This window comes from Anastrepha ludens, chromosome 5 (genome assembly GCF_028408465.1).
Source record: "Anastrepha ludens isolate Willacy chromosome 5, idAnaLude1.1, whole genome shotgun sequence".
Taxonomy (NCBI): Eukaryota; Metazoa; Arthropoda; class Insecta; order Diptera; family Tephritidae; genus Anastrepha; species Anastrepha ludens.
The window spans coordinates 73,530,088-73,557,434 of record NC_071501.1 but is presented as its reverse complement, the minus strand read 5'-3'; the positions used below and the strand labels follow the sequence as shown (position 1 = coordinate 73,557,434).

Sequence of the window (27,347 nt, the reverse complement as noted above, 5' to 3'; positions counted from 1 at the left end):
GTATGAACTGGCGGCAGCCGTAGCCGAATGGGTTGGTGCGTGATTACCATTCGGAATTCACAGAGAGATCGTTGGTTCAAATCTCGGTGACAGCAAAATTAATAACAAAAAAAAAAAAAACATTTTTCTAGTAGCGGTCGCCCCTCGGCGGGCAATGGCAAACCTCCGAGTGTATTTCTGCCATGAAAAAGCTCCTCATAAAAATATCTGGCGTTCGGAGTCGGCTTGAAACTGTAGGTCCCTCCATTTGTGGAACGACATCAACACGCACACCACAAATAGGAGGAGGAGCTCGGTCAAGCACCTAACAGAAGTGTACGCGCCAATTATTTATTTTATTTATTTTATGAACTACAATATATTTTTATTAATAATTAAAAAAAAAATGAAATAAAAAATAAATAGTCAACACTTTGAAATATGTCACGCTGCTCTTATTGCGAACAAAGGGCACGTTTGCAAATTCGGTCGATGGTTTAAATTGGAAGGCTTATGGCCAGTTTGTTACATAAACTAAGAAAAGCGAAGAAGTCTTGGGCCAAAACCCCGGCAGTTCATTTCCTGACGCAAATTCCAAGAAGAGAAGGAAAACTAAGGCAGACGGATAAGTCTTCAAAACGAAACAAAAGTCAACATAGGACATCAGTTTACTTCCTGAATTTTTTCAACACTACTCACTCTGCTCGTTTTTTCATTATCTGAATGAAGCATAATACAAAACAAAAAACTTTTCATTTTGGTAGAAAACAGAATTTAAGATTTGCTCTAAGAAAAAAAATTATATATAAATATATTTGCACACATCCCAGCGCAAAAGCGCCAAATATCTCATGTATGAATCATGGACTAGCAGCAGGGGCAAAAATTGTTAATGGGAGTAGGAGCACCTTCTATTTTATAAAAAAAATTTTGCTTAGTACTTACCCAACACAGCAATTAGTTCTCGGTCATTTTTTCAAATATTAGACATTTTCTGCTTCAAATGTTTTTTACGATTTTCACACAAAATGTAGGTCATTTAATAGCGACTTAAGCATTTATTTTACTTTTTTATGATTTACGACCGTGAAATGTCTCTTTCGCAATGTTTATCTGATTTTAGTGATTGCTTGTCAAATTTTTTGCCTACCACTGAGTGAGTTTTTTTTTTTGTTTATTTCGACCTTGCGCCAAAATTCGTAATTTTTAAATGTCTTTCAGTTTTTTCCCGTTAAATATTTTTGTAATTAAGAAAGTGAGTTAAAAATACCAATGAGAAACCACCAGTTGCATGTAAGCAAAAAAGTATTGTATTTACGTACGGCTGATAAAAACGAAATAAACAATGAACAAATATGAATAAGTCGTAATTAACAAGACCAGCTGACTGTTAGAAATGTATGTACGAGTACATTTACATCCTTTGCAGGTGTGTGGTGCATATTTGGCAACGTACTCAGGTCACTGGGGCGTGGTACATAGTTACATATATTTAAAATATGAATTAATTCTTATTAATTATAATTAATTTAATTACGAGTATTATTGAAAAACATTAAATACCTCTTCCCTCTTATGCTTTAACAATAATAAAAGGTATTGAATAATGTTACTTAATAATGCAATATTTACGTATGTATATCCGGAGCAGCAATGAACAGAATCGCTGAAGGAAGGGTATTGATGCTCAAAAAGGAGTGAAACAACCTATGGTACTGAGAAGTAATAAGAGAGTACTACAAATACATAAGTTTCGAACTTATTTCTTTGTTGTTGTTTTATCTAATTCTGTTTATTTTTTTTCCAAAAAAGTATAGCCAGAACCATATAAATCCAATTTTCAAATTTTATAAGAAAATTTTAAAAATTCCACAGACTTTTCGTTACAATATCACGTTTTTAATTAGAATCTCTCCTTCTATGAAGTTTTATAGCTTTTAAATTTTAGTACAATAAAATGCAAGTTTGAAGTACATAAAAAATTCTATTGATCTTTTACATTTTACCTCTGACGGCGCTGCGCATTTTCCCCGTATAAAATAAGATGTCGTGCATTTGTTATATTTTACCTAAAGTCTACTCTAATCTCCGCCGCTACTGAAGGGACTTCAAAGATCCCTGTACTAGAAAAATTGTATTTAACTCTTCGGTGCGATTAAAATTGGAATATGGTTCTTTAATCTGGAATCCGATTTATTCAACTTATTCTTGTAGAATTGATAGAGTTCAGTGGAGTTTTATTCGCTTCGGTTTCAAGTTTTTTCATTTCCCCCGATTATTTGCTCTCCTTCCATTGTGGGCCTTTAGGCATGAAAACACTTGAATCGACAAACTCCATTGCTTGTTTATGATATTCTACCACGAATACACCTTTCAGTATCCGTTTCATGTCAAGCTAATTATCATTACTTTGGACCCTCTGCAAGAGTACTCACTGAATTTAATCGATTATTCAATAGCTCAGATTTAGTTTTTACTTTTTCATCATAATTCATCTCAAAGGAAAATCAGGTTTTAATCGACCCTGCCGTAGAATTTTGCCGAATCAATTTCTGTATAATTATTTTGGATCTGCCAGTGCCGACAGTACCAAGGTATAAGAATTATTTCTTTTGAAGTTTAAAAGCTTAAACTGTGCCAGTTTAACTATATAAATCCGTTCCTTAATCTTACTGACTTGTGACACGAAGCTACATAACACATGGGCCAAAAAGTCAGGAGCATAACAAAGAAGTCAACTGGTCATGAAATATAAAACCAACACGTTGTTCTGATATATTTACGATATCAGCTAACTCCCGCAACTTCACTTTTCGATTATTCAAAACAATTTTGTGGATTTTTTTACGTTTTCTGGTGTTACCGCCTCATTTCGACGTCCACTTCGTTGTGCATCATTGGTGTCTCTACGATCATGTTTGAAGTCAGCAAACCATCGTTTTATTGGTGTTTCCGATTGAGAGGAGTCCCCATAACACTTTTCAAACGATTGCTTCGCTTGAACGGTAGCAGTGTAAAATTAAAATACGAAATTGTTTTTGACCCATTTTTTTGAAAATAACAAAAGTAGCGTCATAATAACTCACGAATCCATGAATACGAGTAGAATATCAAGAAATGTATGGGTTAGTACTTACTGAAAAAGAGGTGAATGCAATAAAACTAGTGCCATCTATGTGTTAGGCCCGGGACTTTTGAGCCCATCTATTATCTATACTAATATTATAAAGAGGGAAACTTTGTTTGTTTGTTTGTTTGGTTGTAATGAATAGGCTCAAAAACTACTGGACCGATTTTAAAAATTCTTTCACCACTCGAAAGCTACATCATCCACGAGTAACATGAATTATATTTTATTTTGGAAATAGGGCTCGAGATATAGGTCAAAACGTGGACCCGGGTAACCTTCGGATGTGTATGTACAATATGGGTATCAAATGGAAGCTGTTGGTGAATGCTTTAGTACAGAGTATTTTTCATGCCGCTCCGTGACTGGGGTCTCGAGATATAGGTCAAAACGTGGACCCGGGTAACCTTTGGTTGTGTATGTACAATATGGGTATCAAATGAAAGCTGTTGATAAGTGCTTTAATACGGGGTAATTTTCATACCTATTGATGACTAAGGTCTCGAAATATATGCCAAAACGTGGACCCGCCGTGTCTTTGAACCGAATTAAACCAAACTTACGCACATTGTTAAGTAAGTATTGAAAATGGGTTTCGTAAAGTTTGGTTGTAATTCGGAGCACTGGCATCGGGTACAGCGTTCTTTTGAACCAGCCATAATGTCGCTTACTTTTTTAACGCTTGGGGCGGAACTGAACTGTCAAATTGACAGTGTGAGTTACAATGTGTCAATATTTCTTTCTGATTTGGATGCCATAAGGAAAAAACGTAAGTGCAACATGTAAAAATTGTTTGTGATTTTTTTTGGAGTGGATTTTGGAACAGTGAATAATTTCCTACGAAATTTGAGAATTTAATGTGAAATCCGAATGAAAAAAATAAATAAAAATTTGTTTTCGTTTTTTTTTTTTTGAAAAATATAAATGGATAATGGTTAAAAAAGCTCCAATGCTTAATAAAACATATAAATGGAAACGAAAAATTCATGGATGATCAGGAAAAAAGACGATTGTTTATTCATATGCATTGATTTGAAATTTAAAAACAATCTTCTTTTTTCCTGATTTTCAATTTATATTTTATATTTACTCAAAAACAAATAGAAAAACAAAAAATATTGTTTATGCCAAAGCGCTTGAATAAAGAATAAAGAAATAAATAATATGAAAACCATATATTTTCTGTTCTAAACCATATCTATTCTATTTTAGTGTGCCCAGCGAAGGGGGCCGGGTTTGCTAGTCTAATATAATCCTATAATCATCGCGATGCATTAGCGCGCTAATATGCGAGTCTGTAACATTCTTATCTTAAAACTAAAATCAACGAATTTGCAAAGAAATTTATCATTTTCCTTTTGGTATCATTCGAAACAAAGAGGAATCAGTAAGATTTCTTCTATTAAATACCAGTAGCTGCACTATACTATTTCCATATTAGTTTGACTTTACCCTGCAGGGTTAATATCTACGTATTTATGTATATGTACTTATGTGTTTCCAATTCTATTTACATGTAACACAAACATATTGGCCGCACTTGTATTGCATAACAAGAAAGAAACGTGAGCTTGGCATGTACGCTCAACTACTCATTTCAATGCATTTGTAAGTATGTATGGAATGTATGTTTGTGCATACATCTATACTTCTGTATGTGACCGCATACGCACGTAGGTGTCTAGTCTATTGTATTAGTTACCTACTTATGACTTTGACACGAATTTGTAGCAGGAAACTGCACGTGTGCTCCAAAAAACCACCACCACAATGACACTATCTACGCAGCAGCAACTCACTTCATACCTGCCATATGCATGCATACAGTATTTTTTGTCAACGAAAGCTATTGAGTTTCCGCAATAAGGCAATAGTAAACAAGTGTCGCCAGCTCATCGCCAAAAAATTTACACCTCACAGAGAAAAACAAAGATTTGCGAGGATTCATTGCGTGACGCAGACCATCAGGGTGAATTGCACTCCCAATTATAAGAGTTTATGTACATACTTATGTAGGCAAGTATGCGGTATTGAGTTACAAAAGGCTTAAAAATGCGCAAACATTCCGTTAGTTAAATTTGAGAGTAAAGACGGTTTTCTTAATATCACACAGACAGATTTGTCCCCACACTAAATTTTAGTTTGTTTTCACTACATTCAGAATATGTGGCAACGCGTCGCAAAGCAAAAAATCAAGTAGAAAACTTCCAAAATTAGTTGGTTAAAAAAACAAATACGTAAAATTCGATTATCCATTGGAGACTGTAGAAGAGCTTTTCATTTTCCGACAATTTCGGAAAATATTAAGATTTACGTGAGCTGGACGGATTTGAAAAAAAGTATTTTACTTAAACTGATTTTTAAAAATATTTTTCCCAAAAAGTAATCTCAGTTAATAGAAGAGTTTTAGTTTTAAAGATATCCATACAAATTAAAAAAAAAAAAAAGATTATCAACGAAATCAAACGACTTTTTTTGGGAGGTTTGTGGAAAACTTAAATAACTCAGCCAAATCTTAATAGATTTAAACTTTTAAGGTATCATTGGGAAAGCATTTTCTCATTCACTCAGGCAAATATCATTATTTTGTTTCTGCAGATAAAATTCGTAAACATTTTTCCGCAGACGTTTGAAGCTTAAACTCTTCCATAATCTGGAAGGATCTTTTGGAAAAATATTTTTAAAAACTAAATATAATAATAAACAAAAGTAGTAAAATATACTAAATTTTATAATGCCGCTGGGAAAGGAGTACCGATTTGAAAAGGAAAAATATTTCGAGAGCTGTATTAAATGCTCGCATAAGTGCGTTGCAGTTGATGGGGAGCACTTTGAACGGAAGCCGCTTTGAATTTTCTAAATATATACAATATATTCCGAGAACTTTTTGAATAAGGTGGCATATAAGAATTATTATTATTATTTATAAGAGGTGAACTTGGATAGATTTCGGGTTTTAACAAAAATTGTAAAATATTGAAGTAATTCGAAAAATTTTGTCAGGAGTATTTATGAGAACGAGACCAGTAGCAAGCAAGGCTCTTTTTGAGATTACTAACAATTCTCGTATTTGATTTGCAATGAATTAGCGAACGGCGAATAGATGTGGCAACTGGCATGCATGGGTAGCACTGGAAAAAAGCTGTCAAGAATGACATTGCCGATGTAAGGAGTTTTAGTAATGTCTTTATATATCAATAAAAGAGTTGGCAGCATTGCAAATAGTGAGTTATACCAGTTTAATGAGGTATAAGGTACTCGCTAAGGGCAAATCTTGCTCGATAACTTTGTTACCGATTTCGTATGCACATTTTTCGCCAAGCGAGCAGAGAAGTGGCGAATCGGAGACGGCTATTATTATTTGACTTGAGATATTGAGTTGTATTATTTAGGAAACAAGAGATATATAATGGATAGTATTGTACAAAAGAAATATAATGCACATAGGCGGTGTCGGGCAAACAATTGCATGTTTAATATAGGGTGTCAATATAATAAACGAAATAGTCATAATGCCGTATTAATATTTTTCAATCTATTAATATTATATATTATATGAAGAGTTTATATTATATAATAAACTCGTTGAATATTCTCTATTTGTTTATTTTTTCCATAAAGAAATTTAAAAATGAACCAACCAACTAGGCGCTAAAAACCATTATTTTACACACACTTTTTTCTGGAGCTTTTGCACTGTACTGTATTTTTTTCTATTGCAAACTGACTACATTCATCCCTGGAAAAGCTTAAGAAAGTTATTTATTAATAAGTAAAAAGAAAAAAATTGAAGAAAGGGCTAAAAATAAAGTCAAAAGATCTTCATATTTCCGGAACACCAAACAGGTTCTGAGCCAAAAATGTATTGAAATTTCATATTAAATATTTACTTACAAATTTACGTTTTGTTGTAATTTATGTGCGTGATTTCTACACGTGGAGTGCACATTAAGGCTGATAAATTATTCTATTAGCATTATTGATTTTATTTATTAATTTCCTTTATTTTATAGGTTGTTCCTAAATTTGTATATAAAGCATTTTCAAGGTCATAAAGAATGCAAATAAATGTCAGTAAGACTTTTATACAACAACTTATTCGGACACTTTTATTGGTAAAATAAATAATTTTGCATAATTTCCGGGATTCCAGCAACTTAAGTAGAATATTTAAAACACAGCAAACGGATTACTTTAATCACCTCAGCGCTGACCTTTGGGCGCTCACTCTCATATATAGCATACTTATAAATAATTCGACGACCACACCCACTAAATCTATAAAGCCATTAATTTGTCAAATTTGTCAATTTACTGACACTTTCGAGCAATAAAATGACGCTTTAAATAAGCACACACTCAAGTGCATAAGTAGGGGCATATATGTATGTATGTTTGTGCACACATGCACATACCATATGCGTACGCGTGCATGCATGCATTACGTGGCTACATACGAATATAATGTAATAATACGTGGAAGTTGACAAACGTAGCAGTAGCAGGAAGGGCAAAACGAAGAAGACCATTTTACACAAAATATTTATGAGTAAGTCTCACCAGCCACTACAGCCACACCCGTTTGCTTTGTAAAGTGCAAAATACTTGCATACTTTCGGATGTGGGCATGTGCGCGCACATTTAAATATGTCTCGAAAAAATGCAGTAAAAAAGAAAAATTAATACGAAACCATTTAAGTAAAAACGTAAAATTTATTGAATTGAATTTAGATGCAGTCATCGGTATATTTAGAATCTGGAGAGTTCTAGAGGAATTCACGGGAAGAAACTATCATTTCGGATAAAAATACTGGACACACATGATGAATGCGCAAATGTGTGAGGAATACGCAATTGAATGGAGGAAATGAATCAGGAATATATAAATCCAAAAATGTTAGGCATTAAAGAAAAGCAAGTGTGCCCTTTATCAAAAAACAGAAAAAGGGGAAACAATTGTAGATATGCTGCATTCACTAAAACTGACCGGGTTCGACATACAGTCACACAGGAAACTATACGTACCCCCTATAAAAAAGTAATTTTAGAAATATTGTTTATTTCTAGTCCATGTAGTCTTTGTATTTTTATTTACAACGAAATATTTGTTCAAACAAACAACAAATTATCCCTCGTAGGTCTGAACTTTGTTTTGAAAAACAGATGGAGAGGCAGATCTGTATGTGTCTGCAGTGACAGCAAAGCTGCGCTCCTTCAATCACTTCAAGGGTAGTTGAGTCCTGTAAATCCAGGCTGAACTATGTTGGCAGACATAAATCCTGATTCTACTATGGGTCCCAAGACCTCTGGTGAGTAACGAGACCTCTGACTCTTTAGCTATATATATATATTATATAATTGGCGCGTACACCCTTTTTGGGTGTTTGGCCGAGCTCCTCCTCCTATTTGTGGTGTGCGTCTTCATGTTGTTCCACAAATGGAGGGACCTACAGTTTCAAGCCGACTCCGAACGGAAGATATTTTTATGAGGAGTTTTTTCATGGCAGAAATACACTTGCCATTTGCCTGCCGAGGGGCGACCGCTATTAGAAAAATGTTTTTCTTAATTTGGTGTTTCACCGAGATTCGAACCTACATTCTCTCTGCGAATTCTGAATGGTAGTTACGCACCAACCCATTCGGCTACGGCAGCCGGTTGACTAAAAAGTCAGAGCCCGGTCTGTCACTCCCTTCTGTAGTCATCAAAATCACGGTTAGCAAACGGGTTACTTCAACACGAGCGAGCTTGGCATGCTGAGAGAGGCTGCATATGGACAAAACTGATGTTACCTATCATGTCCGACCGACTGTCGCAAGCTCCTGTCATTAAGCAGAGGGGTCATTTCCATCGCAGCTGAAAGTGCAATCAGGTTAAAGGAGATTGGCCTCTGGAGGCAATCTCTCAAGGGACATGGTAGCATTTTCGGGCAGTTAACACCGTATTTCTGCGAACTTCAAACAGATCTCTCTATCCGCAAACTAGAGTTTAAGGGTTGTGCTAGGACAATCTTTCCAAATAGGCAGGCGGATCGAGGGGAAAATCTGCATCAATACTAAATTCCTGTAAGGAGAAGATCAAATCTCTTGAAATTGAAAGATTGGATCCCAATCCTATAGAACAGTTATGGGACGATTTAGAACGTCAAATACGTAGAAAAGAAACCTATGGAGTGCGAATGGAAGCAAATAAATTCGAAATAACAAAAAAAACTAAGTTTTCCAACGCAAAATCGGTTAAGGACAGTAAAAGAGGCAAAGGGAGGCTCAATGTGATACTAACTTTACCATAAGTATTTATTATAATTATATTTAAGTAATTTTTTGTAGTTACTTTTCTGTGCTGTGAATTAATTTTTTTGTTTTATTTGAAAATACTTCATTTCAAATTTTATTATCGTAATAAGTATGTTTTTTTGTAATATTTCGTTTTTGTAAATAAATAAAACTAATCATCTGCTGAACGCATTATTTGTGAGGGGTACGTAAATTTTTCTCTGCAACTGTAAACCAAGCAGTAAAGATACATATATAACTATATATTTCCCTCAAAGCAATACACAGCAGGTTGTATTAATGAACAAAACACAACAGAAAAACTTCTCGGAAGGCTTTACTAGCAGCTGTAAATGATTTGCAAAGACAAATGATTGGTGAGCAAAAGAATTTATTACTGGCTAGGTAGATAGAGGTGTAGCGAACAGGCATATCTGAGCCCACATAAAATCTGTCAAATTGCTTCTATCGTAAAACAAAACAGCTTCTTTCCACTTGTGCGTACTCGCCAACTTCTTAGTTTAATAAAGGCGCCTTCGATTCGCCACATCTCTGATCGCTGTGTATGAGCTCTGCTCACTTGATGCAAAATTTGCATGTAAAAGCAATAACGGAGCCATCGAGCAAGATTCGCTGCTAGCGAGTATGGATGGTTAACTCCTTATTTTCAATGCCACCTATTCTATTTTCTGATATTAGGTAAGTTTCATTAGGCTGCGTTTATACAGGAAAACTTTCGTTGCTTGAACTTTGCGAACTCTCTTTTGATGTTGCCGTCGTTCACACACCTTGCAGTTGTTAGTTTTTAGTCTACAGTCAACAACAACATTGAGAAGAACGACAACACAGTACAGGAGCACCACAAGCATGGTGAAAAAATCCAGAAGATGTGGCCAATATAACACCGTTAACCAGCTCTCAGCGAATTCGAAAGAAACAGCTGATTGGCTGAAGTAATTGGGGTCACGACACCGGTTTTTTTTACGAAAAAACTAAGATTTAATTGATGATATACGAAACAAATTAACTCAATCTCCCTTCATGCTTGCTTCTTTGCCGTCTGAACAACGACTGATTGGACAAGTGTGTGAATATGTGTAAAATGAGCGGACAGAATTCTGATGCCGAGTACCCGGTGACGCGGCAGCCGAAATTACTCGCTCATTTTCGTTTTTCACCATATCTGAAGGCCAAAGCTGGTAATTTATCATCTTTGATTACAAGAAATTGAAGCAGCAAAAGTTGGCCTGTATGAACGCAGCCTCACTAATACTCATTAAGTGCTGCCAAACAGATGTTTATTTAGACCAGTTGCTTTTTCTAACCCTTGGCCAATCGAATACGTCTTATGTAAATAATTTAATTCTGCCTAATAGAATTTAGTTAAATATATTTGAACGCTTGGGTTTTGTACTACATTTATGTAGCATGAAAATGTATACTACTATAATCCTGTTAATATGTGCTTACCTTTTAACGCTTAAAAAGGCCAACAATGAGGTAAACTTAACATGAATTTAGAAACATTCAAAGCGAAAAAAAGTTTTTGCACTATATAGAATATTAGCGAAGTACTTACATACCTACAACGTTGACTGATATGTCAATACGAGGGGTGCCTTTTATATTTCGGGATTTGGCAACCCTGGTGTTGCAATCTGGCAACTGACAGCTGTACGCAAAGTTTGACATTTTTTGGCTTTTACGTACTCAGAACGTTTTGAAATACCAGCGCTATTTGTGTTGTTTACAGTAACTTAAGGGGCTATACGCAGTTATGACTTTCAAAAAAATCGATTTTTTTTATTGCATTTTTGTAACGTACATATATTCAAAAGTATACGCACGAAATTTGAAGTAGATCTAAGCAATGCTTTCGGAGTTATACCTAAATATGTAGAGATGCCTCGGCACGTTTTAAGGTAGGTATTGAAACTTTAAACGGTTTTTTTTTAAAACGGCATTTTTCAAGTCGGTGTACACGATATCTCGAAAACGGCTTGATTGATCGGTCAACCGTTTTAACTCAATCTTTAAAGATACATTTTTTAGTAATTAATCGTTCCTTTTGTAAATCTGATACTTATTTTCCATTTTATAATCAATTTACGGCCAAATTTTAACGTAAAAATCGAAATCATTTCTTTTAAAAGCTGCCATTTTGTGAAAATTCACTATTTTGATTAGCCGAACAATTAATTACTAGATAATCTAATATATTAACAAAATTTGTTTGGTTTTTTGATTTCAGATAATCCAATCCTGAGTTACGATGTACACCGTAAATCATCTTTTTTTAAAGGAGGTTCCAGAAATCGCCTGCAGCGCGCTCTATAATCAACATTTTCATAAATAAAAAATTTTGTTACGTTCTTGAAGGATGCTTTTATAACCGCCAAAAATTTTCAAATTAAAATATTCTGAAGTTTCTTCAGTATAAATCCTTGACAACCCGTCTTTTATTTGCTTCATAACTGCGTATAACCCCTTAAAAGATTCATCTCGGCTCAAAAATGGAATTAAATCGTGAACATTTTCGTGCGATTATTTTTTACAACTTTCGACGTGGATTAACTCAGCAACATTGCATGGATGAACTTAATTCATTTTTTGGCGAAGCTCCATCAAGGACCAGTGTTTATCGATGGTATGGTGAATTCAATCGTGGTCGTACTTCACTCCAAGACGAATTTCGTGAAAGTCGTCCAAAATCAGTTGTTGTTCCGAAAACCATTGATGTCGTGCGCGACCTGATATTGCAAGATCGTCATGTGACCTACCGTGAGATTGAGACAATCTTAGGCATTAGTGGCACCAGCATACATTCAATACTGTATAAACATTTGACTGTCAAAAAAATTTGTTCGCGTTGGATCCCACACAATTTGTCAATCGCTCAAAAAAAGGCTCGTGTCGATTGGTCGAAGGAACAGGACAATGCGAGCTCTCACACATCGGCTCAAACAACTGCATTTTTGAGCACCCAAATCGAATTAATGGGTCATCCGCCGTATAGTCCTGACTTGGCACCGAATGACTTCTTTTTATTCCCGTACGTAAAAAACAAACTGAGAGGTCAACGTTTTTCGACACCTGAAGAAGCGGTTGCGGCATTCAGAATGCATGTTTTGGAGGTACCTCATTCAGAGTGGCAAAAGTGCTTCGACCATTGGTTCAAACGCATGCAAAAGTGTATAGATCTTCGTGGAGAATATTTTGAAAAACAATAAAGTGATTTTCGATGATTAAAATTTGTTTTTGTTCTCTAATCCCGACATATAAAAGGCACCCCTCGTAATAAACTGTTTAATAACAAACCAAGTGCACTAAAACCAATATTACCGGACTGCAGCATTTTTTATCTTGACAAATCTGATAATTTGAGTGGTGTTGAGGGCAGAAGTACTGGCTGCGTGCTGCGTAACTGCATTCGAATTTAATATTTGCATCTTAATTCCTATTAAATTTTAGTGGTTTCAGCTCAAAACTTAATATTCGTAAAAGTCGAAAACCGGTTATTGAAATAATTCTAATAATAGATCACCCTAATATTATGTATATGCACATATACACATATACATATGTGTGTACATATGGATTTACAGTCTAACGTATCGGCTTATGAAAAATGAAAAGACCAAAAGAAAGGAGTCAAGAATAAGGGCGGCGGCACTCCTTATTGTTAGTCTCGTCAGGCTTGTCTCTGCGCAAGTGTGAGTGAGTGACTGCATTAAAATTACAAGCATGGCAGCGCTAGGCATGTAACTTTGTTGCATGTATGCAAGACTAAGTAAGGGGGAGTTGCACTTCTCCAACGAATAAAATACATACACACTAATAACAACAAAATAAGCCGAAAGTGAAAATAGCAGTGTAGTGCAGTGTTAATGGTGGCACTCGGCAACCGTGCGGACGAATGCCTGAAAATTTCATGGATAATGGATATCAGCGAAAATGCGAGAAATAGCAGCAGCAGCAGCAACAGCAGAGAAATAGCAGCAACAACAACAAAAACAGCAACAGCGAATTATCATGCGACAATGAGACACTGCAGTGATCGATGCGAAAGCGGTGGTGTGTCTATTTTTAAATTGATGAATTACAACTGGCGCAAGTATGCGTCGCCTCGCGAATGCGTGCGGGTGTATGTTCGTATATATACTCGTACATATACATACACATACATATGTACAAATGTATATTTATGCATATAGTCATTTACGCATTAGATACTAGCGTTTTATGGACACTGCGAATTACTGCATATTATTATTTAATTAAAAATAAGTTACTCAGATTACATTTGGGATAAAAAAAAGAAAACAAAAACAAAAAAAAAAAGATAGTAGCGCGAAAATAGCTTGGCGCCAAGTCTTACGGCGAGGGCGGCTGTTTGTGCCTTTTGAATTTCTTCCGCCTTTAAGCGCCACAAGCGTACGCATCGATTCTCACGTAATTCAATATGCTCGTGCGTACCGCCACAAACAATAACAACTACAAATACACATTAGCCACCACCTTCATTTCTATGGTTGCTAATTGCACAATCACTAAATCTTGCAATGCCGGGCAACACTTTTTCTTTTTGTTTCATACGGCCTACCACTTTGTGTTGTTCAAACTAATTTTTCCCCGTCACCATTCACCTCATCCTTCCACTTTAACTATTTACCTGCACATCAAACATGGCTTGGTGTGTGATTGGCCGCTCAACTAAACCATATTTGTCTAGCTATTTGGATGAGTGACTAACTGTCTCTCTGAGCGATTAGGCAAATTTTGGAATACTTTCACGTTGTTTGAATTCATCGGCTTTTTGCCATGTTTAATAGTGCAATCAGCCATCAACACAGAAAATGCGCCCCGTGAACACAAACAATTTATTGAAACGTACCATCTGTCCGTAGCGACAACGTAGCAGTTGACATGGTCGGACGGGATTACCAGATAACGTTGGGGTCGAGATATTACGAAAGGCCATATTTATAGTCAGTTCTATTCATACTCGAATATTTATTAGGCTCCGAAAAAATGTTTATGGAATATATGTGTTATTTCAAACACGACGTATATCTTAGCTATGTAAAAAAAAATATTTTTAGTAAGAATGTTCTCGCTTGATGGCGCTGGGCGAAAATGCCTCTTTAGAGTAGCTTAACGATCTCAAATTGCTGACCATTTTTATAAATTTTGGCCGAAAATATCCCTCACAAGTATTTAATTGGGTCTAGGACCGGACTAACCGCTGACCACTCTAAACCCAGTATCTTTCTGGATGAAAGAAACGTATTTGTATTATGCGCAGTGTGAATGCTCTGCTGGAATATCCGCATAAGTTTTCCAGTAAATTCGAGTAATAGAACAGTACATCAACAGTAGATTCACGGGCATATCCCCACTTCTATTGGTCGGTATGAAGCAGATCGGAGACTTTCCGACACTGGAATTGCCCGGGAAAAGAAGATAAGCCCGAAAACTGTTTGGAGCCATTTGACTGTAGTCAGTTGGTGCCGGGAGCCGGAATGATATGGTTTTTCGAATTCAAAAATTATAAGTTGCTTTGTTTGGCATATAAAATATAAGTACCTTCATCAATTATTCTATATAAAAATTAAAATATTGCATGCTCCACTTCAGAATCAAACTTCGGATCGACTACATCTTACGCCATGATGAAAAAAATCAGGTGTGGACAATATAATACCAATAACTGACTCTCAGCGAATTAGAAAAAATCAGCTGATTGGCTGACGTTATTGGGGTTATGACAGCGGTTGGTTTACGAAAAACTGAAATTGTGTTGGTGATATACGAAAAAAACTGACACAGCGCCCACTCATATTACTTCTTTGCCATCAGAACAATGACTGATTGGACGAGTGTGTGAATACGTGTGAAATAAGCGGGCAGAATTCTGCTACATCCTTGAATAGAATAATTGAATAAGCGTTGGGAGTTTCAAGATGCAAATATAACATTTTGGCTGGTAGTGGCTATGACAAAATTAACGTTAATGAGACCACATTTCTAAATAATCAGTAAAAGCTTTAAAATTTTCAATAAAAAACTATTTGCCGTTCGGAGTCGCTCGTTCCAATTGTGGAGCAACATCGTCTGGCACACCACAAATAGGAAGCTCGGCCAAACACCTAACAGACGTGTACGCCCCAATTACGATATTTGTTTTTATTTGACGACCTGCTAACCACTGCGTAACTCAAATTTATTGAACGTAAGTTAACTCATACATTCGAGCTAAAATTTATTTCAGATTAACTTATCACTGAGAAAATGAGCCTAAGTATTGCGAGAGAGTTAGCCTCACTTAACTAGCCGTTTTTTCCATTGAACTAATTATAATTATAGATTTTAAGGCTTAAGCGTCCCAGTTCGAAAGTAATAAATGATATTTGATTGCATCATTTTGATATCTTTCTTATGAATTCGCTTTTTTTGCCGGTAATTTTGTATAAAATAATTGAGTTTATTTGATTGATTCAAACTTTTAATCCCCATTTTTCATCAACCACTTATTGTAAATTGGGGAATTACGTGACTTGCACCAACAATGAAATGGTTTCTGATAAGATATTTCTATAGCACTTAATCTCGACAATTTAAACCAATTTTCTCTTCTGGGCGAGTATCAATAATTTAGGTCACACTTTGTATGCCACACATTTTTGCCTATGGGCTGTGAACACACTTGACATTGAATTGAGTACATATTTAGATGCTGGTGAACAGAAAGCAAATACATACAGTGAGTTAGAAAAAGTTTGGTACAGTGAGCTTTTGTTAGAAAATTCTTAATATATTTTATGTCACATTTTTTCGTTAATTTTGTATACAAACAAGGTGTATGCTGCAACAAAAGTAACATATTTTAAAGTCTCAAACTTTCTACAACGTAAACACAAAATTTTCAACTAAAAAACTTTGAACTTTTTACTCGAATACAATTTTTAATTTTTTCTGGTATACATTTTTGTAGTTCTTTTAATTTAGTGTAACAAAATCGCAGTTTTAAGTTACAGGAAGTTACCGTTGATTTTTTAATATTTTTTGTTTTTACTTAAACTGGGACCGTCATAAGAAAAAATACTATTTTTGTAATTAAAATTTCACTTTGCCCCACTTGAGCTATATAATGAGCCATTCAATTGCAGACCCGAAATAAAAATTAACATACAAATGTAACAATTCTGAGCAAAAATTGAAAATTCGAATGAAAATTTCAAGAATTTTTTTGAATATTGCACAGAGAATGAAATTTCGATATATTTATTAATAACTATTGTAGGATCGCCCATACGTTCACATTTCGACGTTATTCGACGTTAGATAAACACGGAGAGCAAAATTTTGTCATACCTTGTTTTAGTATTTATAGTCATAGAAAAAAGTTGAAACATAAATAATGGGATAGCTTATGTTGAAACTTTTTACATGATATATGTGAATAGATGTAGTAAAATTAAATGTGAACAATATCCCATTTTACCTGTATTAAGCGATCCTTTATTTGTGTATTTCAAGTATCATAATTTTTTTTATTCATGAATTGGAAACATTTAACTTCTTGTACGAGTACCTATTACAGAAAAACAAAATAATTTTGTTTGAAAAAGCATAATAAAAAACCATCACTTATTAATCCATGACCATCACAATTTCTGAATCAAATTTATAATAGCATTGATTCCCAATATATAAGTTTCCAGTTGTTTCATCAACTTTTATATCATGATACATATATATAATATCATGATACATATTATAACACGATGTATCATAATACAGGTAAAATAGTGTGATTAATTTTACCTGTACCTATTCACTTATGTATCTATTTTAATATTGTACATTGTGCAAACCGTCTCCGCATATGCTATCCATTGGTATATGTTTCAACTTTTTTCTCTGACTATAAATACTAAAGAAAGGTACGACAAAATTTTGCTCTCGGTATTAATGTATAGATATATTAAAAATATAATATAAGATAAAAAAAATCATTGTGCCAACACTTTTTTGACCAACTGTATATATTTAATGCTACAAAGTACATATTTATGCAATAAGGACAAGATATTAGGCTGAAAAAAACTATTATAACATATTTTAGTGAGCTGGTTGTGGTTATTATTATTATTATTATTTTCCTGTTTTACTTAATTTTTTAAAAACTTCTTTTGGTCATTTTAGGATTTATAAAAATGTAAATGTTTATAGTTAGCTCTCTCAAAGTTTCTCATATTTACTAACCATTATTTCATTTGCTTGCTAAGTGGGTACATAATACGAATGCCGTATTTGTCATTTAACTCCAGCTACCTTGGGGGATGTTTCTGTTTAGAAAACAATTTTTTTGCAAATTTTGGAATTGACGTCAATCATTTTTGAGGGTCAATATTTGTAAAAACAAAAAATAAAAAATAATTAATTTTATGCATTGAATTGCAAATTTAACAAAATAAAAGAAAAAAAATTTTAAAAAACCGTAGAACAGAGATAAATAAGAGCAATAAAAAGCTAATATGGAAATAAGGGCGAAAATGTAAAAGAAAAAAAAAAACACAAATTGGCACGGAATTTCATCTTCAAATATCATAAAAAATATATAGCATACGCATATGTACCGTTTTCTTAAGCAAATCGAATTACTATTTTCGTATGCAAATAAAAATACTCACAGGTATGCATCAATTAAAATAAAATGTGCTAAATAGTATTCCTGCAGAACGAATAAAAAAAAATTAAGCAGAATAACACAAACAGCTGATTTCTATGCTCGTATATATATAATTTTTTTGTTTTACTTCAGGGAATTTTCTAAATATAAATAAGTAATTAAAAAATAAACTATAATAAATAAAACGTATATTTTATTCAAATATCTAAACGGTGATTTACGAATTCCAGCGGAAGTTCGCAATTGAACCTCTACAATGCATATAAGCATCAACATTTTTTATAAGAAAATATATACATATTCCAGTAAAAATCTTTATCTTCAACTACCAACCAACCAACCCGCAGTCAGCCAACAAGCAACACAATCGCCGCCTCCGCGTATGGTAGCCGTTGGCGCATAGACGTTAACGCAGACTTTTCGCAAAAACGGGGAAAGAGTTTTCGCATTTTTGCCAACTTACGACCGACGCCATAGATCGTGAAATTCTCCAATTGGCTCGTGGTTGTGATTATGTTTGTGGTGGTGACTGTGCTTATTTTTGCGCATAGAGCGTTGGCAATAAACTTGTTGCTCGCTATGATCAAACGACTGCCCAACAATATGCAACTGTATATATACATATGCATACATATGTACATATGTATGCGGTTTAGAGTAGTTTATTTATTCGCATATTCGTTCGTTTCCAATGTTTCTTCTATTCGGTTGCTTTGGACAAAAATTACTCATAAGTATGGCGTGTGTACTTGTTAAATACGAACACGCGCAAGCATGGATTTTTTTTACTATTCATTTTTTGCTTGCCGCTGCTTTTGTTGTATATACAACAAACAAGGTGTAGGCAATACCAACTCTTAAGAATCATGATGATGATACACAAGTACACAGTTGTTGATGATGTTGGGATGAGACGAGTTGGTAAGTGAGTAAGACGAGTCAACGAAGCCAAGCTAAATGAAAATAGTAAGAAATGAAGAGAAAAAAGTGCTGCAGCCAAAGCGTGACCCACTTGCATTGCTGGCAGCCACGGCGGCATTAACTGCAACACAAACAAACACAGACAGCCGGCAATATGAGCAGCATGACCATCGCCAACACCGGTATTAACCAACACCAACACCATCATCGTCATAGTCAGCAAATGCAATATCATCACCGGCAAGCGATCTGCGGCTCAGGTCGCGCAGACTCAAATGCACTTACAGCAACAAGTACTCTTACATATACTATACATAAATATACTTGCTTTATGTAAGTACGTATGTATGTATATGTACAAGTATCATAGTTATATATGTATTACTGCAGCTGCCGGCGATTTCACAGCTGTATGTTTGCTGTTGTTTTGTGTTTTTTTATTACTCATTTTGTTTTTGGTTACTAGCTGCTTTCAAGCTGTTCAATTCAATTACTTTGGCAGCCGACTTTTCCAGACAGCAATCAAAGCGTCTGGTGCAGACATTTATGTGAAGAAATCTACGGCAGTTGTTCGGATTTTAATTTATGAGGGAGAGCGTGTTACGCTCATAAAAGATATGCATATACAAATACGTAAATGTATATGTATGTACGTGATCATGGTTTTGCAATCAAAGGTTAGCCAAGGTAAATTTGAAGTGCAATAGATTAATGTGGAAAGCTAAGTTCGCTTGCGGCTGGCGTGAAAATTTTTCGAAAAAAAAATTTAAGTAACGAACTTTAGCATAAAAAAAACTATTCAAAAGCCATTCAAATTCGTGAAACTAATTTACAGATCAACATAACGGCGAATCCGAATCTATACAAGGTGATATCGATTACACAAATAAAGGGTATTTCAAAAGACACGCCCAGATATTGTTTTAGGGGGTTAGGGGTAGTCAGAATTTCCAAAATATTCGATTTGTTTTTGCATTTTCTTAAAGTAAAATATCTTAAAACTATTGTGTGATAATTTTAAGGGATTCCGAAAAATACTTTTCGAGTTATTCAACAATTAACAAAGGGAACTCGGGCGCTCCGGTAATCAATAGAAACACTTAAAATGCCTTTTTCTCAAAACTATGTTTTTTGAACTGGTGATCACCGTAACTTAAAGACCGCTTGGTAGATATCAATAAAATTTATACTGCTTTTGAAAAACATAAAAAACTCTTGCCTGATCGAAGGATTTTTTTTTCAAAAATTTTGATTTTTTTTAACAATTCATTGTGGGTTTTTTTTCGAATATCTGAAAAATATTCCCTGAGGCCGCAATATTGTTAATTTTGAAAAAAAGCCTCGATCAGGCACAAAATTATCTATTAATAAAACTAATTTCTCTTGTCCGATTGATTTTAGATGAATCACCAGGACTTGTGATGATCACCGCAAGTGACTTCTGGAGAAACGGGCTCCACACAAACGGCGATAACTCTTACAATTATTAATTTTTCTTTTTTGAAATTTAGTTAAAGTCAAGTCGAAACATGATATATTATTACTATGTTTTTATTTTTGTGAAATAAAGCAAATGACTAGCAAAAAAAATTTTTTGAAAATGAGCATTTTTTCGGGCCTTTGACTACCTCCAACCCTTTAAAATAAAATATGTAAAAATTTAGATTCTTGCACGTTTCACTATTCTTATACAAAATACGGTTCTAATCAATTGAATTAAATGTGAAAAATTACATCATTTATATGTATGTCTATCATGAGCACATCTACAGGTAAAATACGTTAAACGGTCCATTCATGGAATGCCTAATTGTTGAGAACGTCGAGATATCTAGGTTGAAGGTTGTTCAGCAGTACTCTGCGCTACAGCAGCAATATTCTAAACGGAACGTCCAGTTTTTTGCCGTCAGCCCTTTTTCTATTCTCCACAAAACCAATTCTTGAAATGTATTTACCAAACTTTGAATTGTTGACTCATTCGCACCAATAGTTCCACCAAGAAAATCACAAAATTTTCGTCATAATAAGTTTCAATAATTTTAACGTATTGTTCTATTTTGTAAATTTGTGCATCTGTCTTAACAAATGTCAATGATTATATAAAAAAAAGGTACCGTCTTTTGAAAGAACCTCTACAGCATTTACCTGGGATATAGTCAAACTTCAGCTAAAACAAGAAGAGGAAAAAATATACAAATTTTCTCAGTTTTGACAACCAGGCATCAATCAGCTGATGAAACAACACCACCTTGTAGAGATTCGCCCTGCTTTGAACTGTACATTTTATCAATAGAATAAATTGGGACTCTCTTTACTAATATACTATCTAGAAATAAATCTTTATAAGAGTTGGAAAGCTAGGCTCCTTTGAGATACAAGGCCCATCGCATCGCCAGAAAGATTAAAAAATTGGAGAAGCCTTAGTATTTCGCCACCAAGCACAATCGGGAAAGTCTAACAATCCTCGCTGATAGGAGTTGTTATTGCTTTTCTTGGCCCATAGTGCACTGAGATCTCTAAAGTCGCCTATTAAGCTTTACTGCGACTATAATTGGGAGACCTCTAATAAATTTCCACACTTTCTCAGGGTTTTTGTTGTATATGACACCAATGAATTTAGAATCACCCTACCTGGGAGTGTGAGTCATCGTCTTGCGAGAGTTGCACATTCGCAGAGGATGTGCTCTTATGTTTCATCGCCCAGCTCACAGTCTAAAGTGGCAGGCGCTTGTTTCTACTTCTATTCTAGTTTCCTGAACCGATAACAAAAACTACAATTCCCCCTATAGTATCTAGTGGGAGTTTGTAAGGCTTCTCTATCCAGGCTTAGGATTATATTTGATACTTTTCTGGCGGTATGGATACACTGCTTGGCTTGCCTCTGCCCTAGACTTTCCATTCAATGTCTTTGATAAAAGGGTTCTGGTTCATGGAAACTTGAAAGAGCGCCTAATTTCGATAGCCAGTCTTCCCGTTAGTTGACGTTGTTACCTTCATGTCCTAATACCCAGCCCAGCAAGACTGTGTGCCTCGCCCCAGGTTATTGCGGATAGAGAAGCATTCCTCAACAGGTTTATTTATTGTGCAAGACCGCAGTGTATAATAAAGGACTGCGGGGCTATCTGACAAAATGCAGATGCACTTGGATGCACTTGTATACCAAATTTCAAGGTTCAATGGCACTTAGAGTGCCCGATCTAAAATATTGCATATATCTTGAAATATCTAGAGACCCTTAGCGCAGAAGTTATTGAAATCGCATTCTCACTACAGATTCTTTATAAATTTTATTGCGATTTCCATATTTTCTGGGAAATTAGACAGAAATTGAAAACTGCAAGGCAAGAAGTTTTTCACATTCTGTTTGGCGAATTATTGACTATAGAGAAAATTGAATTTACAATTATGATAATTTATTCGTTCAATTGCACTACAAAACTGTTCTGAGATTCATTTTTTGGTCCTAAACTACAACACATAAACATTTATGTTACTCCATTTCATTCAGTTTGATAACTTCTTATATTTGTACCTATGCAACTAAGTCCGATTCCGCAACTCGAAAGTCGGCGATGTAAATAAAATATTACTCAATTGAAAATTTAGAGGAAAAGAAGTTAAACTAGAAATGCTGACTCACCTTTCAGTTTCTGTTTCTGCATTTGGTTGCGTCTGTGGTGGTGGCTGCTGTTGCTGTTGTTGTTGTGGTAGCTGTTGCAATTGTTGTGGTACTTGCTGTTGCTGCTGTGGAGGCGGCTGTTGTGCCTGTGCTTGTTCGTCGATTGTTGTCACAGTTGGCTGCGATCCAGCAGTCATGAGCGGAGCATTCGTTCCAGCAACATTGTTGTTGTTGCTATTGGTATTGGCATTGGCACTAGCGTTGCTCAAATTAGTAACACTTTGCATTTGTTGTTGCTGCTGCTGCAATGTTTCATTCTGGATATTCGGCATTGTAGTTGCGTTAGTTATTTGGGCATTTTCAAGCGACATCGATTGTTGCTGCTGCTGCTGTTGTTGCTGTTGATGTGCTTGTATTGTAGCCGCAAGGACTTTTGGATCGGCAATCGTTGCCGGCGCACTCTGTTGTAGCTGTTGTGGCGGCTGCTGTTGTTGTGGTTGCTGCTGCTGTCCGGCTGCCTGCTGCTGCAGTTCGTAGTTTGTCATTTGAAGCGGCATCGTTTGACCAGCAGGAGCCGATTGTTGGTGTTGATACTGCGGTCGTTGAGACTGCTGCTGCTGTTGCTGCGGTTGCGATTGTGACTGAAGATGGAACTGTTGGGATGGTTGTTGTTGAACAGCAACACCATCGATTTGCGATGCTGGCGCGGAGGCCGATTGATGTTGATGCTGCTGCTGTTGCTGTGGTGGAAGTTGCATGTTTACGACATCGTTGGGCATCATTTGTGGAGGAGAAGGCTGATGCTGTTGATGTTGTTGTGTAGTTGCGGTTTGGAAGTTCTGTTGTTGCTGTTGTTGGCTGTAAGCGCCACTTTGCTGTTGCTGTTGTTGCAGTGCAACAAATGTCGATGGCAATTGTTGTTGCTGGGCTGACTGCAGAGCCTGCTGTGCCGGTTCGATCTGTTGCATGCTTGCCGCACCATTGTTGTTATCACTTGGAATCACAACACTGCCATTTTGAAACTGCAAATTGCTTGGAAGTGTCTGTGGCTGTTGCTGCTGCTGTTGCGACTGTGGCGGCACATATACGGTGTTGGCTTCTTCGGATGCTGCAATCGCTTCCTCCTGCTTCTTCAGTTGCTGCAACGATTCTTGCAGTTGCTGTGCAGCTTTAGTTGCATAGTCCATGGGCAATGTTTGGCCATGTACGACTTCCTGCGCGGCCCCGCCAACGGCCGTATTGTCCCCATTGCCATTATCTGCGTACACTTGCTGTTGCTGTTGCTGCTGCTGTTGTTGTTGTTGTGGTGGTGCATGACCCTGCTGCATGGCGGCAGCATCAGCCACAAATTGCTGCATCCCGTGCAACACTGTGGCTGGAGCCGTGGCAATGCCCGACGGTGCGGACATTTGTTGCTGCAACTGCTGTGCTGGCAGAGCAAGCTCACCACCCTCGTTAATGTTCCAGTTACCATCAGTCGCTGCGCTAGCGGCAGCACCACCGCCAGTGGTCAGCTGTAAGCTATTGCCAACCCCATCCACATGATTCTCGAGCAGCTGGGCAGCGCCCGTCCCAATTATCATACTTTGCGTAGTTTTTGCCGGTTCGGCGCTGCCGCCGCTAGCCGACTCGGAGGAAACAGTCTTTTCATTATTGTTGCCACCGCCGCCCTCCTTTCCGCCGGTGCCCACAGTTGAATGATCGAGATAGTCCATACACATCCACCGTCCTCGGCGGAATGGCTCAGTCGATTCGATCTTAACCACCTTGAAACGCTCGCTACGGGGCTGCGTCTCCTTTACGTCATCCTTCTTCTTGCTGCCACCTGGTGTTACAGTGGCACTCACTACATTTATTATGTTGTCCGATACATTGACCTGCACATTTTGTATGGTCTGTCCGAGTGACGGACCATTGGGATCCACCACTACAAGCCCATACTGTGAACTGGTCGGTATCACCGGTGCTGTAGTGCTCAATGCACTATTGGAGTAATACACCTCTTCTTTGGAGAATGTATCTTCCGACATTGAAGGCGTCTCGTTTTCGAGATCGGTGACACGACTATTGTCATCTGTATGAGATTCATCCAAATCGTCGGCTGACTCGTCTCCATTATCGGAATTCACTTTTGGATGGCCGACAGTCACGGAAGTAATCTGAAATGATGAGGTCGTCTTTGGTTTTCTGCTTGGCTGTGAAGCGGCAGTATGGTGCTGATTGCCGCCAGCGCCACCCCCACCGCCGCCGTGCCCATGACTGTGATGACTGCGACTGGTGTTGGTACTGGCCGAACTACTTCCACCACCACCATTGTTATTCGGCGATGTGACTTTCGTCGATGTCGAAGCTGTAGTTGCTGTTGACTTCGGTGCAATAGAAGTGCTCGAACTGGAACTATTGTTGGTCACGTTCGAGTGAAGGCTGCTGTTGCTGGTTGCATTCGAAAGGTTCGGAGTGGACGAATTAGCGGCCGAGCTAGCACCGCCACCACCACCACTAGTACCACCTGTGACTGGGGCATTCAGACGCAAACATTCACTGGTGCGGCGTTGTACCGTATTCGTGGTGCTACCACTACCATTGCCACCTGTGGAACCCGAATGGTGATGATGGTTCATGGCGCTGTTCACATTATGATGATGAAGTGACGATTGGTGAGCACTCTGTGGATGATGATGATGATGTTGGTGATGTTTGTCGGTCATGCTAGTGGGTTTCGTGCCACCACTACCGCCGCCGGTATTTGCATTTGTAAGCGATGTCATTTTAGTCAGGGGTGGCTTCTTAATCGATGTGGTGCTGGCGGCACGTACGGGAGTGTGAGACTGTATTGTGTTACGGCGTTGCGCTGCTATCGAACTGCCCTTGATCATATCCGCAAATTGCTGATGTTGCATTATAAGCGAGAGTGCTTGATCGGGATGCGCTTGATTTGATTTGTTTTGTTGATTGCTGAGTTTTTGGTGGTTTAAGTGTGAATGGTGATTAGTGTTGGGTATAACGACGGTTTGGGTATCTTCGGGTGATGATGCGGAATTATTCTCTTGTGGCGGTGTTGTAGGCGATGTCAACGCGGGAGGAGGTGGCTGATTTTGCTGCGGTGACTGCGGCTGTTGTTGTTGCTGCTGTCCTTGCTGCTGATGTTGCGATTGCTGACCAGAATCTTCCGTGGCGGTCTGATTCTCGGCCATAATCGGGTTTTTGAAAGTGCGAAACGTTTTTAGCAGATAATCCAGGACGAATGATTTTTTCCTAATTTTACTGTGTTCAAATATATAAATTTTGTCAAATTTTAAAAATTTTTTTTTTTTTTATTAGATTTACTAATTTATAGCGTTGATTTTCGTAATTTTGTTGTTTAAATTTAATTTCCGTTTAGTTTAGTTTAACTACACCTATTTTGACTTAAAATTACTGCTTAACTATTATTAAATTCTATGCGTTTTAATAATTAATATGCATTTTTTATGATTAATATTTCAATTTAAGCACTATATGTAAAACACAGACTACTTTTTTTTTTATAGATTTTCACCTTCAATTATGCTGTTCTTGCGGGTTCTTCTTCTAGTTCATTAACAAGTTGCGTTCGTTCATTTACGCCACGCGTGTGTGTTTTGCTTATTTTTGCAATTGCTGCTGCTATTTACACTTTTTATCACTTCAATTTCTTTTCCTCTTGTGACGGATCGCATTCACTAGTGCACTTACGAATCCAGTATCACCAAATTGACTGATCCGTGTGGCACTTTTGCGATTTTCACAAATACCATTTTTTGCTGGCGCGGTTTTTGTGATTTCTGTAATAGTTTTTGTTGTTGTTTTATACTTGCAATTGTTGTTAGTTTTATTAGTGTGGCTGATGAGGTCGCGGTCAGCGGCAACTGCTTTAATGCAAAAAAAAATTTAAATTAAATTTAATTGAATTTGATCACCAGTACAGATATTTTGCGTTTCATAGAAATAGGCCGGCACATCAGAAGAGGCAGTAGATAGCTAACATAGCGAAAAACATTGGTCCACAGTCATAGTCCAACGTTAAAATATTGTAGATTTTAGTAAAAATCAATTTAGAATTTGGTTTTAACAGGTTTTTAAATTTCAATCATAAATACATATATTAAAACTAGTTTCTAGGTAAAATTAGAGAGAACAGAGCTATCCAATGAAAAGGAAAAATTTACTCGGGAATATAAAAATATACAATACGAGTGCTTTAATTAATTAACCCTGGGTGAAATATGCAAATATGTATGCATTTATATAGCTCCCAGCAGGTTAAAATTTGCTCCGGTATCGGATGCCTGCCGTAAGAGGCTAGTAAAATCCATACCTCAGCCTGTTAGTTATGAGCCTGTTGGATATGAGTGCTATAGGCTGGCCGCAACAGGTATAGAAACGGCTTGGTGATGATGAGAACACTGTCATCACTATAGAAAAATGTTTCGAAGAAGTTGGGCTAAGGTATATACTCTGAGTCCATGAAGAGCGTACAATAGATCTTCAAGATCCAGTGCTAAAGCGCCTCATAATAGTAAAAATAATGCATTTATGTATGTAATATGTAGCGTTTCTTGTATGCTTTTATTGGTACTGCCGTGGCAAAGAGAATTCAGAAAGTGTGGCCAACACCAGACTGCTAACCGGCTCTCAGAGATCTTGAAGGAATAAGCTGATTGCCTGACGTAGCAGGGGATGTAGTGACTGACATCGGTTTGTTTACGAAAAAC

The 27,347-nt window shown here is 36.6% G+C and overlaps 1 protein-coding gene across 21 annotated transcripts in view; it reads right to left on the bottom strand.

Annotated features, from left to right (window-relative positions):
* The window catches only part of LOC128863876 (protein bunched, class 2/F/G isoform-like), a 176,218-nt gene that overhangs the window by 122,019 nt on the left and 26,852 nt on the right, over positions 1-27,347 (bottom strand). For 10 of the 21 annotated variants that reach the window (XM_054103275.1, XM_054103260.1, XM_054103259.1 and 7 more), the window contains exon 3: positions 22,636-26,501. In XM_054103275.1, coding sequence (XP_053959250.1) covers positions 22,636-25,808 — 3,173 coding nt within the window. In that variant the 5' untranslated portion in view covers positions 25,809-26,501. Of the gene's footprint in view, positions 1-22,635; positions 26,505-27,347 lie in introns of all 21 variants that reach the window. The other 11 variants (XM_054103258.1, XM_054103256.1, XM_054103257.1 and 8 more) reach the window with 8 other exon arrangements.